Genomic DNA, 15,649 nt, shown 5'->3' with positions numbered 1-15,649 from the left:
CTGTGCAGCATGATGGACAAGATATTGAAGGACCTCTGAAAACAAACCTAAAAGTCACACAAGAGCTTGTCTGTATAAGTAACTATTTTAAATATTTTTAATATAGTTGATTCAGAGAATATAAAATTAGAGCCCAAGCTACCTAGGACTTGATTTCATGTGGTACCAATGAGAGCAAATAGCAGTAATGGAACTTATGAAAACGTTGCTTTGCTTTAAATGACAATATACTAAATGTGAGATTTGATGAATATAGTCATTCCTGAAAATGCTATAAAGAGTATGAAATTAAAGTTTTTCTCTATTGAAAATGACGTTCAGAAAGGATTTCAGTGAGTATAATGATTATGCAAAGCTAAATTTGTATTAGACTTTGACTCTTCAGGTCTTTGGGAAACATCCTCACATACCTGCCATGTGTGTGTGTTCATGTGTGCAGGTGTGTATATGATTTATTCTTCCCTTTCTGGCATTTCTTCCTTTTTGGTCTTAATTACATTTCCCTATCTATTGTCTATGCCCCTTACTGGCAATACCATTAAACCAAATATTTATTATTTACCGTATGAATCAAAAAACCTTATATTTCCTATGGTCAAGAGGAATATATTCAATTTATTTCCCTGTGAATGGAAAACAGCTATAGAATTTGAATACCTCTGACTTATGTGGCTCTTGATTGACTTTATTTTGTGGTTCATTGGTCCTTGATAGAAAAAAGAAATTATTCCTCTGAGATTGAAGGAATGCATGGAATCATGATGTGACTCTAAAAAAAAAAAAAAAAACAGATTTAACAGTCTCTTGAGGTGAGGAAATGTTGGCACTCGAGGTTGAAACAACTTGTCCAGAGACATGCAATAGACAGAGCTTGTATTAGAACTCCTGCCTTCTCACTGCCAGGACTGTGCTCCCCATGTGAGATGTGGACCACACACCTTTTCAGGTTGTCAGCTCATTTTCTCAAGTTGCTGAGTTCTTCCTTGGGAAAATGCAAAAGGGAATTAGTAAAAAAGGGCCCACTTTCAAGCCTCTGTCACTTTTGGTGCTTGTCTCCCTTTCACTCCAATAGTTGTTGTTGGCAAAAAAAAAAGTAAGAAAACTCTTTATTTTTGTTAATACAAGGGCTAAAGAGAACGTTTTTTAATTTTGCTTAGTACAGAGAATCTTGATCTACACATTAATTTGTGCACATAGAAAAGACATCCTGTGCTTTCCCCCTTATTTGGAAATAGGGAAAAATTGTCTTGTGGGTATTTCCTGTAGGAGTTTCTGTGGTATTGATGTGTACTCTTATAAAACTAGGACCCACAATTTTTCTGTATTTCCTCTTTCACCTTCTGTCCATAAATCCCCTTTTAAAACATTTTAGTTGTGGTTTGCCCAAAATCATTTGTAAATGAATATACATATCTACATATGTTTAACAAAATATATTGCATCTTCAAAGTAAACATCAGAACACATATTTTCTGCTTTTATCTTCATGTATCTCAGATATTAACTTGCAGATATATTACCTGAAAAATATTTACACATCATTTATCATCCTTGGAACATTAGAGGTTGGCAGGCCAGAATAATCTTGTTAAGAAAAGGCATGAGTCACAGCCTTCTCAGTACCATAGAGCTGGGGTGTTGCATTGTAACTCCCTGTGTACCAAATCTCATCAGTGCCTTTTGTCCAATAGAAAAACAATTTAAAAATGTGTTAATGTGTTTCTAAATTTTTTTAAATTAGGGTCCTCCTGGTGAGCCTGGACCTCCTGGCCCTCCAGGTCCCCCGGGTCACCTTACGGCTGCTCTTGGGGATATCATGGGACACTATGATGAGAGCATGTCAGATCCACTTCCAGAGTTCACTGAAGATGAGGCGGCTCCTGATGACAAAAACAAAACTGACCCTGGAGTCCATGCCACCCTGAAGTCACTCAGTAGTCAGATTGACACCATGCGCAGCCCTGATGGCTCTAAAAAGCATCCAGCTCGGACATGTGATGACTTAAAGCTTTGCCATTCTGCAAAGTCAAGTGGTGAGTAGAAAGCTCCCCATCTGAGCAATGTTCGTTGTTTCTGGTTGTGTTATTGTCAATTGCATTCCAAAAATAGACACAAGAAATAAAATGGTGAACATGTTACAGAGTTTGTGTTTTAGTGATGGAAACAGTCAATGACATAAAAAATTATGGGGTGAGATAAGTCCTATAATAGAGGACATATCCTATTAATGATTTAATATCTTCATGGTAGTTCCATTTCCATCCAGAAGTCTTAAAATATTAGTGATTTCATGGTTATACAATGTAAAAAATACTTGCTTAAGCAACGATAATGTTTATTTACCTGCATGAATTCTCAGAGATTTAATATGCTAACATATATCGTTGGGTCATCAAGAGTAGAATAAGTTTATTTTATTCCTCAAACTTAGTTGACTATGAAATTCCTTCATGTAGTTTAATGTTCTGTGAATATCACTTTAGGAATATCTGCTGGCAGGATTGTGTTACAGTGATGTCCTAAAGTATTTTAGAATTAAATAGTCTTTTCGTTGTAGTTACATAAACCATGCTTAAAGTTTGCATTACTCTATAATTTTTACTAACCTAATAATACCTGGAGAAGAGGGATTCTAGGACATAAGAATAAGCTATGAAATGCTTAAGAGCTTTATTAACTTTGAAATGATGTTGAGGACAGCTAAAATTAACTTTGAAGACTAGGCAAAGTGATTCTCAGCTCTCTACTTTACATCCCACCAGTGTTCCTTCATTTTATTTAAATGCAGCTTTTGATATGTATCATATATACATACATATAAAAAGTATACATTTATGCACAAAAATGTACACACAGATATATGCACAAATATGTATTTATTTGTGTATTTATTTAACTATATGTTTAGCACCAAGTACTAACTTGGTATATAGCCTATTTCAAGTATCTCTTATTTATGAGGTCAATTTTAAATAGGACCAGTGAGGTTATTTATAACATTCTAATTGTAGGTCGACTCATACTTTATTCATAGTTTTGACAATGTATTATTTTATTACATTTCAATTACAATTTGCTTTAAAATATTGGCTTTGTAAATTTAATGGGAGCACATCCAGTTTGGCAAAGTCACTTAATCACTGTGAGTTATCTCTGTTTGGGTAGTTTTCTTATCTATAAAACAGAGATAATGATATTTCCTTCACATGCATGTCTTGAGCCTTGATTTGGCGAAGTGCCTCAGAACAGTGCTTGTAGAAAGGAACCAAATGCATGACAGTTACTTCTTTCTTCACTGTAGAATATTTCCTTAAGCAATGAGTTCACATTTTCAGACCTTCTGTTAATTCTTTTAGGACTCATAATCATGTTTGAAATTCACTTTATTTAGCAAATATTTCTATTTTGGAAAATAGGTGAGTACTGGATTGATCCTAACCAGGGATCTGTTGAAGATGCAATCAAAGTTTACTGCAACATGGAAACAGGAGAAACATGTATTTCAGCAAACCCATCCAATATACCACGTAAAACCTGGTGGACCAGCAAATCTCCTGACCAAAAGCCTATTTGGTATGGTCTTGATATGAATAGAGGCTCTCAGGTAATTTAATATGCTTACTTAAAATTATATTTTTTGCTTTTTATTATTTATTGTACCTTAGTATTTATTTAGAACTATGCTATTTTTGATCAGGTTTATTTTATCATGTTAATTATAAAGTCATATATTCTCATTAGCTGCAATTCTGGTATCATGGCATAAACAGAATTTTACAAGAATGGTCTATTCAAGGAACTAGTATAAATGACCCATAGACATGGAAAACAGGGTGGGGAATAACTGTGGGATAGGGGAGAGGTAAGCAGGACAGGGGAGAGAACTGGGGGGAAAAATGGGACAACTGTAATAGAAAAATACAAACAAACAAATAAATAAATAAATAAAGGCCTTTTTGGGCAATTAATTAACATAAATTTTGAATGATAATTTTTCCATTGTTGCAATGTGGAAAAGTACTTATTTTTATCATTAGTTTCTTTAATACATGTCACACTGACGGTGGAGTAGTATATTTGATGGGATCTTGCCACAGTTGAAAGAGTGGGATTGTATTTACCATCAGGAGACCTAAATGAGTGCTACCCAGATCTGTTACTGACTTTGGGACAGTAGGAAGTCACTTAACCTTTCAGAGCCTCCATTTTTTCATTTTAGAGTGCAGGTGACAGAGCTGACTACTGTGACTCATTTGATTGGGCATTGTTCCACAAAGTGAAAGGTCTCCAGTTTGATTCCTGCTCAGGGCACATGGCTAGGTTGTGGGTTCAGGTCCCAGTGGGGCATGTACAAAAAGCAACCAATTGATGTTTCTCTCCCTATCTTTCTCCTCCATTCCCCTCTCTCTAAAAATAAGTAAAAATTAAAAAAAAATTTAAAGTATGGGTGATAATATTTACCTCTTAGTCTTGTGTGAATATAATGTGCTTACTAGTATCTAGTACATGGTAAGTTATGAATAAATATTAGATAATCACTGTATTAGTTATTTATATAATTAAATCTCTTTATAAATTTGGTAGTATTATTTAAATAATGCATTTTTACAATTATATGAATTATATTAGTTTTTTTCTGCATCCAGTCTCTTCTAGGATTCTTTTATGATCCAGAGTTTAGATTCTCAACCAATCTTGCAACTTTTTTTCATCCTGGATCTCTTTATGGCAATCTAACTCTAAAATTTTCTTATCTCTACTCCTGATCTGTCCTCAGAACTCATGTTTATAATAAACACAATGTGAGCATGTTACAGGATCTAACATTATTTAATGGACAGAAAAATTTTTAGTTTACATATACTCAATTGAAATGTAATTTAGTTAATATAATATTGTGTGAAAAGCTCAAAAAGAAGCATTGAAAATAAAGCTCAAAGTAAAAGATGAATAAGAAAGCATCTGTAGGAAACTGTTTTTGATCATTTGTTTTTGTTAGTTAATGAAAAACTTGTAATTTATATTTCCTACGAATGAATCACAGTGTGGTGATTGCTGGTGGTAAGGGGGCTAAATGGTAATAGAAAAAATAATACAATAAAGATGAAATTAAAAAAAAACATTTTATACAAATTATTAAGTCCTAATTCTTATTATAATTAACAATAAAAACAGTTATTCTTGATACATGATTAAATATCCAAGCCAATGCTCAAGTATATAACTTCTAAAAAATAATAAGATTTTTAAAAAGAAATGGAGAAACAGATTTAAAAATATATAAACTTTCTCTGATGAGTATAATTATCATTGGTTTCTTCATCTGTCATTTGGGGTAGTAAGAACAGAGGTTCTTACTTGTGAATATTTATAACAATTTAAAAATATTTGTATAAGTACAATAATATACTGATATGTGGAAGAATAAAAGTAATTCTCTTCAAAATTGATTTATCTGAAATCAACAAACAGCCCTGTGAAACCCTGAAGTGTTGCATATAACAAAGACTCACTGTGTTTTTCTAGTTTGCTTATGGAGACCACCAGTCACCTAATGCAGCCATTACTCAAATGACCTTCTTGCGCCTTTTATCAAAAGAAGCCTCACAGAATATTACTTACATCTGTAAAAACAGTGTTGGTTACATGGATGATCAAGCTAAGAACCTCAAGAAAGCTGTAGTTCTCAAAGGGTCAAATGACTTAGACATCAAAGCAGAAGGAAACATTAGATTCAGATATATAGTTCTTCAAGATACTTGCTCTGTAAGTACTTTTGATCTGTATCGATCTGATTAAAGAAAAAAGTTATTTATGTTAAAAATACTGTCACAACACTACAGGTGGGGACAATTTTACCCTGTATATAGAATAGCATTTTGTCTATAGTTGTTCTTTAGGGTAAACTTGAATATGTATTAGTACATGGGCCATGGTAGATGTGCTGATAGAGCACAAGAAAGAAAGCCTGGGTCTTTGGGATCTGATTCAGCTCTTCTGCAAACTCACTCTGGCTCTCCTGCAAGTTACTTTATTATTTAATTTTAGTTTCATGCTTAAAATATCTTGATTGTAAAATGTATAACCAATCTGAAATACCTTATATTTTTACTGATTTGTATGTCTCCTCACTTGCATATCTAGATAGAAAAAAGGAAAATATTTAATGATGAATTATAATTTTATTTGTGGAAAGCAAAAAGGCTTCCATAATCTCTTTGTCAGTGCCCATTTGGGAAATTGCAAAAGAACAAAGGCATTTCCTCAGTTTAAAGCATGCAAGAAATGCCTGCCAGTCTTGCTAGGACCTCACCCTGTTAGCAGCGCTCTTTTAAATGGTGCTCTAAAAATCATTGCTTTCACATCATAAAAATTGGCTTGGAAGTTGATGTCTAACATCTCTGGAATAATTTTTACATACTATTAACCTGTTGCACAATTTAATTCTAGAAACGAAATGGAAACATGGGCAAGACCATCTTTGAATATAGAACACAGAATGTGGCACGCTTACCCATCATAGATCTTGCCCCTGTGGATGTTGGTGGGACAGACCAAGAATTTGGCATTGAAATTGGGCCAGTTTGTTTTGTGTAAAGCAAGCCGAGATACATCGACAATGAGCAACACCCTCACCATCAATGACTACCACCATTCACAAGAACTTTGACTGTTTAAAGCTGATCCTGAGACTCTTGAAGTAATGGCTGATTCTGCATCAGCATTGTATATATGGTCTTAAGTGCCTGGCCTCCTTATCCTTCATAATATTTATTTTACTTACAGTCCTCAAGTTTCAATTGATTTAAAATATTTTTCAATACAGCAGTTTAGGTTTAAGATGACCAGTGACAATGACCACCTTTTAAAAAAGTAAACTGATTGAATAAATAAATCTTTGTTTTCTTCAATTTATTTCAATGTAATGACAAAGTTGCTTAATATTTATGAGAAAATTCTTCTTCCTGGCAGGTAGCTTAAAGAGTGGGGTATATAAAATAACAACACATGTTTGTTTCACTTGTCTGCAATTTGAAAAATAGAAAGTACTGCCCTTTTGTGACCTCTTATACCCAGATTATCAATTAAAAATGAAATCAAAATGTTCATCCTTGTGACTGAAACCCTCATGCATGTCTTGATATTGTGTAACTATCATAGAGACTCTTTAAAGATAATCTTGAAAAAATAGTTTTTCACTGTTCTAAATGGTATTTTTAAATAATATATATTCAATTGAATTTTTTGAAAACAAAGTGATCTTAGATTTTATAAAGGGTGGTAAGTTTAGACTTTTTTCTCATTCAAATTTAAAGGTATCTTTTCTTCTTAATTCAGTTTATGAATATAGATAGAAGTTACAGGACTATACATACCATTGAATACATTTGCACTTTTTTGTTTAAGAGGACATTGAATGCAAAAAATTACACATACAACTTTATAAACATATATGTCCAGGACCCAAAGTTGAGAGTCTTCCATAGGTACAATCTCATCATCTTGAAGCCTATAATGAAGAAAAAGATTTAGAAACTCAGAGTTGTGGAGCTGACTCTAATCAAATGTGATGATTGGAAATAGAACATTTGGCCATTGAACTCTCATAGGAAAAATGACCCAACATTTCTTAGCATGAGCTACCTCATCTCTAGAAGCTGGGATGGACTTACTATTCTTTTTTATATTTTCGATACTAAAAGGTGCTATGCTTCTGTTATCGTTCTAAGACTGGAGATAGGCAGGGCTAAATGTATTATTTTTCCTTTAATGATGGTGCTAAAATTCCTTCTATAAAATTTTTTAAAAATAAAGATGGTTTCATCAATACCATTTGTGAAAGCATAACTGTTAGACTGGCCCATTTCTGAAAGAGGGAGCGTTGTTCCAGTGCCTTTTCCGCTGTTCATCTGTCATACTGTATCTGGAATGTTTTGTAATACATGCATGTTTCTTAGATCAGAACATGTAGGTCCCCTTGTGTCCCCAAAATTTTTTTCCTCCTTAATTGCATTTTGTTGGCTCCATTTTTATTTTTTCTTTTAAAAATAAACAGCTGGGAACATCCCAAAGGACAAGCCATGCACACAATTTCAGTCATGTATCTCTGCAAAGCATTGAATTAAATGCACGCTTTTGTCATGTCAATGGTTTTTGTTTTGTGGAATTCCTTTGAACGTATTAGATCCAATTCATTTCCAATAGTGAAAAGTAAGGTATTGTGGTATTCTTTGTTCACCATTTGTTTAAAAGATAAAACAACAAATATCTTCCATTGTGTATATACTGGCTAATATATGAAAATCAATTTGCAACATCACCCATGAAGAAACATGACACTAATTATCATTGTCTATGCCCTTAAAAATCTCAGGGTAGTATTATTGATAAAAAGAGAAAAGCAACTTATTTTTTATGGTTGAATAAACTGTGATAATAAACCATATGTCTCAAAGTGTACCACATATGAATTTAGCTTTATGTTTTCAGAGTTTTATTTTAATATTTATTTAACAACATGGTTTTCCCCAAATTGGTTTTGATTTGAGCTCTACATCTTGAATTTTAATATTTATATACATAAAGACATTTGTGAGTTTTGTTTGCATTAAAACTCCTTTCAGGTCCAACCTATACTGGTTGTCAAGGTCAGATAGATGAGCCAAAAATATGCAGTGATTCTCAAGTCAAAAACATAAGCTCCAACTATAGAAAATCTAGATCTTTAAAATTTTTTTTTTTAATTTGTTGTTACATTACAGTTGTTCCATTTTTCTCCCATTGCTCTCCCCTGGTCCGCCCACTCCCCCCTCTCCCACAGTCAATCTCCACCCTGTTATCCATGTCCATGGGTCATTTATACTAGTTCCTGAATAGACCCTTCCCCTTCTTTGCCCCCTTTTTCCCCTCCCCCCTCCCCTTTGGTCACTGTCAGTTTGTTTCTTATCTCCATGCCTCTAGTTCTATTTTTCCCTTTGTGTGTGTGTGTGCATTAGGTTCCTTTGCTAGGATTATACCCAAAGAATTCTGAAACAGCAATTCAGAAGAACTTATGCACACCTATGTCCACAGCAACATTACTTGCAATAGCCAAATGCTGGAAACAGTCTAACTGCCCATTAGTGGATGAGTGGATCGAAATTCTAGTTCTTATTTGGAGCTCAGGAACATGATACATGGAAGGCTGCCCCCTACAATTTGAAAGGCTCTGAGTTCTAGATTTATAGGTCCCATTAGACCAGTAAACTTCTTTACTTTATGTCCAACAGACAGCTCACACTCTACTTGATCAAAAGCAAAAAAAAAAAAAAATCTATATCTGGGAGGATGGTGACATTAATTTCTTATTAATTTATCAAAAAAAAAAAGAAAATTAAAATTCCAAAAATCAACCAAAGGAAGAAAAAGAAAAAGAGTAAAGCATAAACAATACTGAAAATTTCCCAAACTTTTGTAACAAAATTTGGCAAACTATGGACATGTTCAATATATTTTATTCCAAATTGAAAAGAGATTTAAAGTAAAAATAGATAACATGCTTCCTCAAGAGAATGGTGTTATATAGCAGAAAGCAAATGCAAAAAAAAAAACCCGGGGAAAATAAATGATTGGAGCTACCGCACTGAGGGTTCCTATGACACTACAAATAAAAGACATATCAAAACTTTTATCTTTGATATTATGAAGATTTCAGGAGAATAGTCTGTTAGAAGCTAATTTTGGATCTATGGTCCAGCAGCAGCAATCCAAGGCCACAATGCTTCAATAAAAACCAAAAGCTTGTGGAGCATGAGCCATGCCAAAAAGTTGATTTTTAAAATCAACATGGCTAGTTTACTCAAGAGCAGATTTTTTTCTCATATATATATCCTTTATATAATGTCTAAGTGTTGACATTTCCCCAGGGATCAGTCTTTCCCTTTTTATACTCACACCCAATACTCTCTCCTCACCAGTCCTTAGCCATGCCAATGGCTATGATTACTATCTATATGACAATAGCTCCAAATGCATATATACAACCTGAATGTCTCCTTGGAGCTCAAGAAATGCATGTATAGCCTTGGCCGGGTAGCTTAGTTGCTACAGCGTCATCCTGATAGGCCAAGGTTGTGAGTTTGATCTCCCCACCTCAAGGTACATACAAGAATCAACCCATGAATGCATAAATGAGAAGATGGACAAATCAGTACTCTCCCCCACCCCACCCTCTCTCTATGAAGGTTTGGCAGGACCTGACCCCTGCCTACTTATCAGGCTTTATTTTGCAATTATCTGCCTTAGTTTCTGCTCCACACACAGTGGATTTCTGTCCATATCTGAAAAGCATCTTTTCAAAGGCCATTTGCATATGTTTTCTTTTTGTCCAGTTTACTAGTACTCATCTTTTAGTGCCCTGCTCAATGCTACATCCTCACAAAATCCTTTCTAGTCTCCATACCCTTCACTACTGCCCAGGTTAACATTCCAGTTGTAAATTTTATTGGCATCCTGTACGTTTCTTTACAACCTATGATGCTTCATATAGCTGTATGATTATTTGTTTAGTGTCAGTCTTCTCTATTAACGGTGTTTGTTACAAGGGCAGGGCTGTTTACAGGGATCCAACATCTTGATATTTGTGTTTGTTCAAAAGACATTTAATGAGTGAATAATGAGAAGTTACATAGTGTGTAACTAGAAAAGTATGTTTAGAGAGTATTTGTGTTTGCTCAAAAGACGTTTAATGAATGAATGATGAGAAGTTACATACTGTGTAACTAGAAAAGTATGTTTAAAGAGTATTTATGCTTGATTTATGTACTAGTATGAAACATCTATTACTGTTATTACTATTTCTATAGTATTATGTGTAAGTAATACCATAAATGAAATTAATCTATCCAAAATAACAATAGAAATATACAACACTAAAGATTAACATGACAAGAAAATTTTAGAACCTAACTGAAAAAACTATAACGTTGAGATATGTAAAATAAGAAAAAAATGGGAGGAAATATGCCTATTGTCACACAAAGATGCTCAATATTTGAAAAATGCAATTCTTTTTTCTAAATGAATACATATCCTTTGCTATATGATCTTAAAAACACGAAACATGACAAAACTACTCTAAAATTCATTGAAATAAAAAATATGCAAGGAAAGTGATAGAGAGGAATCTCGTGCAATATGATGAGTTAACAATCAACTGGTATGGTGAAAGAAGAGTATTTAGAAATGAATTCATGCATCTTATCTATACTATAATTTAGTATGTAATTTAATGGTATTATAGAAACTTAAGATATTTATCATTTTAAAGCATGTTTCGTATCTTAACCCTTAAACCAAAACATTTCCCAAATGGACTGACTATTTCAATTTAAAAAACTGTAAATATATTACCATAAAATATTTTGAGTATATTTATAATCTTGGAATGGGAAAAAACATCAAATATATAAAAATAATGTTAAATGTTGGACGATTCTAAAATATATATTAAATATATATTACGAAACTTTTAATAAGCATGTTTACAAACTTGCTTAAACTTTGAAAACTTTTGTAATAAATATGACAGAAAAAGTTTAATATACTTTACCTAAAAAAAGCTTGTAGGAATCATTAAGAAAAAAGCAAATAAAATATGCAAACTTTTATATAAACAACTCACAAAAGCCATGATATAACTGCCAGTTAACATGTGGAAGATATTTAATATTATTAGAAATAAAAATGCAACTGAACTAATAAGATATTACATCCTTTGACAAATATTAAAATGTCTGATTGTATTAGGTGTAAAAGAAAAGCAGGAAAACACATATAATTTTTGTCTGTTTCATATCTGTTTTCCCACTGGATATGAAAACTATAGTTAAAGTCACTTTCTCCAATTGGTTTATTCAGCATTCTTCTAAATGTGAGAAGGCAGTGTGGCCAAATGTGAGGTAGGGGTAGGAGAATAGCAGGGTACAGTGAGATATCCTCCAGGATCATCAGTTTTACTGGATGACAACCAATATCATTGTAAAAATTACAAATATTAAATAGAGTGAAACTTAAAACCCACATCACAATGGTGGCAGGTTGATTTAGACAATAGCTTAAGAATCTGTTGTGGGTGCATGTTCTATGTGTATATTTTATGTAAGGATGTTGATATTTTATTTGGTATATAAAATGATTATACAGTCAATGCTACAAGAAGTCACTCCATGGTTTATTTGCTGTTTTTAACATTTAGTGTGTAAAACATAAAAAACACACCAACTGAATTGAATAAATACATGGTGATAACTGAGGTATCCACAGTGGAAACAAAAGGTTCAGTTGTCAAAACTAGACTGGGATTTGGGGTGGAGGGAAAGCAAAGAAGACTACTGGGAGAAAAGTTTTTCTTAATGAGTCTTAAGTAATAAAGACAGTGTCTTGAGCAATGGAGACATACCAGACATACATTGGTCAAGCCTTGGAGTTCTTAAAGACTAGGGCTTGTTTGGGCAACCTCAATTTAGCTGACCATAGCGTTAGATTAAATGCAAGGGGTCCTTCGGGGATAAATTAAAGATATACTGGCTGGTGTGGCTCAGTGGATTGAGGACCAACCTGTGAACTGAAAGGTTGTCAGTTCCATTCCCAGCCAGGGCACAGCCTGGGCTTTAGGCAACTGATAATGTGTCTACCCTCGCTTTCTCCTTCCATTCCTCTCTTTTTAAAAATAAATAAATAAATAAATAAATAAATAAATAAATTTTAAAAAGTAGGAAGAGATAAGATAAAAGGACCTTTATTTCAAGCTAAAGAGACTGAAAGTTATTCTGAAGGAGGTGTGTTTTTTGTTTTATTTTTTAAACTGATTTTGGTTCTCAGCTGGGAGTATAGCCATACCCTCCAAAAGGCCCTTGGAAATGTGTGAGTAGGGTGCTTGTGGTTATCATAAAAATTGGGAAGTATTCTAAGCATTTTGTGTATGGGCCAAAAATATTGAATATCTTATATGCAGGTCAATCTCTTTGAACAAAATCTGAACCATCTAAAATAACAATAAGACTTCTATTTCAAAATACTGTGTGTAAAACAACTAAGACGTGTTGGATTTGCATGTTAGAAAGAATCCTGGTAGCAACACTTGGAGAATTTTCAAGGTGAGTGAAACTGGAAAGAGAGATGAGTTAGAACAACGTTGGGAAAAAAGATGCAGGGAATAAGTCAAGGCCACTGAGGATGCAGAAAGAAAGATGGTTTGAAGAGATGTTTTAGAAATAGAATTAACAAAATCTGATAAAAGAGTGAGAATATGAGGTAGCAAGAAATTTAGTATTTTTCTTAAGTTTTTGGCTTCGGTTGCTGGATGGCAGAAAATGGTGTTTACTAAGGTGGGGAAGACAGAAGGGGACAAGCTGAAGATGTATGTGACATGTTAGCTTGGGCCATCACAAAGATGTGTGAGCTATTCCATCAAGGATTTCAAGCTTTGGGTGAGAATGTGATCACTCAAGATGTAAAAGGGGAGTGGTGAGCTAGGACAGATCACTGGGGAACCCTAATGTTTCAGGAAAAAAGACAGAGGAAAGTTCTATTCCTATAACTAGGAATATTACTTCTTAGTTATAGAATCCTGAATTTTGGTTGTTAAATGTAACCATACGCTTTCAGAAAAGAGAGCTTGAAGCTACCTCAGATGCTATAATTCAATTCACATTCTCATTTTTACACTTTCATGATTAAAATCAAGAAGACCAATGGAAGAGAATACAAAAAGAAAAAAAAAGGAAATTCTGGTTTAAAATCAATCTGGGCAAAGACACTAGTGAGATGGTTATAATAGAAAACCCTGAAGATAAAATTGTACTACTTCAGGATAATCCTATGTAATATATACTTATAATTCCCTGTTGGATTTTATTTTGATGTCATCAACAAACTCCTCAAATGAATTTTATTCACAGTCATGTCTTACCATATGACTAACTTATAAGTAAAACAAAACAAAATAAAACTCCAAGGAGTGCATTTATTTTTATTAAACAATACAATTCACCACAATTTGAGTGCATACCAATAGCTTGTACATATAAGCAATTATGGTTAAATGCCATCAATACTATAAAAAGTTGGTCTTCGGATTTTCTAATTCCAAAAGTGTGGATTCAAATGATACTACATAGAGGAAGATGAAACTACAATTTAATATGAACAGTTTTCCCAGCAGTTTAAACTATTATGAAATAGATCTTATAATGAAAGGCAGCTGGAGATACAGAATAACCACAATTGTTAGCCACTTAAAAAAAAAAAAAAAAGCAACAGAAATTGAAGACATCTGCAGTCAAAATGTAAGCCCTAAAGAATCAAAAAGGAAGCTGAAGTCCAAGCTCCTCCGGGACATGTGACATGTTTCCACACATAATGCTGTGCTCTGTGGCTTCTTACAGGCAGTGATTACCTTCATTCCTTCAAATCCGTGCCATTGCTGACTCCAGTAAAGACAGTCTATAGGTGGCTTAAATTCAAGACAATATTTGAAAAGCAGACCTAAATCATTTTTGATTAATAGCACTAATGATACCCTCCTTCTGTTCAGTTTCTTCTCTGTGCTCTTAGCCCTTGAATTAATCACAACCTTAGCCTGAAAAGTTAAATCCCCCTTTTCTTAAACCAGTGAAAGCTACAGGATGCCAAATCAGACTCGTGGTGATGCTTCCTTCACAGCCTCCCTCCCCCACATATAAATCATGCTGTCCTTTTCGCCTTTCCTTTGGAAGTTTTGCTCCCTAATGATTTCATCTGGAGCCAGATGATTTCATCGACCATCTGTATAAAAATAATTTCCAAATCTACTTTATCCACCCTGACCTAGTATTCTCCAATCAGTCACACATTTTATCATGTTCAACCACCCTTCCAAATAAATCACTGCTGTGTTGAACTGCCACATAGAAAGCTAAAAGACTGGACTTGTGTAACTTTCCACTGAGTCCTTCCTTATTAAACAGAATTGTATCCTGCAGGACTTTTGATGTACTCCTTTTGCTGTCCTCATTTTCCACTTTAACCTAATTTTTCCCAGCAAATATGTCTATACTCTGTAACTCTTTCATTAGTCTAGTCTTTGAAAAAAATGTACTTTGGTTCCTTGCCAAGGTTCTTTAGTCTTATTTCCTTCTTTCCTGAAATGTATATTCATCCTTCTTTTTTCCACAATTGATGTCTCTTGGTTGCCTGTAAATCTGATCCTGCCTTTCCTCACTTCCCTTGACCTTGAGCTCCCCTCAAGCAGCGGTATTCCAGTACATAAAGCCTTTTTGTGGCTCTGCATTGAGAAACCAATTATAAAAACAGCAAAAGGAAAATACCCTGTCATCTTGCTATTCTAAGCTCTCTGTACTAGACTGTACCTCCAGCTTTATGTCTTACACCACCACACAAAATCCATGCTCTATCTGAAACTGGGGTAATTTACATTGCCAAATATAACTGATAACTCTTTACAGTATTTTCTGTGGATTTCTATTCTCTCCCTGAAAATGTTCTGTTACTTAAAGTCTGCCTCAAATGCTACCTTCCTCATGTAGTCTTCCTTGAGGGCCTCCAAATGGACATGATTGTTCTTTCCTTGTGCACGTCTCTTTGATACAACTTATTATGTTGAGTCTCG

The 15,649-nt window shown here is 33.9% G+C and overlaps 1 protein-coding gene across 1 annotated transcript in view; it reads left to right on the top strand.

Moving 5' to 3' along the window:
* Positions 1 to 8,148, top strand: part of COL5A2 (collagen type V alpha 2 chain) — a 142,248-nt gene extending 134,100 nt beyond the window's left edge. Inside the window, exons 51-54 of the mRNA XM_090281585.1 lie at positions 1,742 to 2,033; positions 3,417 to 3,604; positions 5,527 to 5,766; positions 6,451 to 8,148. Of these exons, the coding sequence (XP_090137711.1) occupies positions 1,742 to 2,033; positions 3,417 to 3,604; positions 5,527 to 5,766; positions 6,451 to 6,597 (867 nt within the window). The 3' untranslated portion in view covers positions 6,598 to 8,148. The remainder of the gene's footprint in view (positions 1 to 1,741; positions 2,034 to 3,416; positions 3,605 to 5,526; positions 5,767 to 6,450) is intronic.
* Positions 8,149 to 15,649: the final 7,501 nt, after the last annotated feature.

This window comes from Furipterus horrens, unplaced genomic scaffold (genome assembly GCF_987537825.1).
Source record: "Furipterus horrens unplaced genomic scaffold, mFurHor1.1.pri manual_scaffold_1, whole genome shotgun sequence".
Lineage (NCBI taxonomy): Eukaryota > Metazoa > Chordata > Mammalia > Chiroptera > Furipteridae > Furipterus > Furipterus horrens.
Note: the sequence above shows the minus strand (reverse complement) of the source record. Positions and strands in the feature narration are given on the sequence as shown.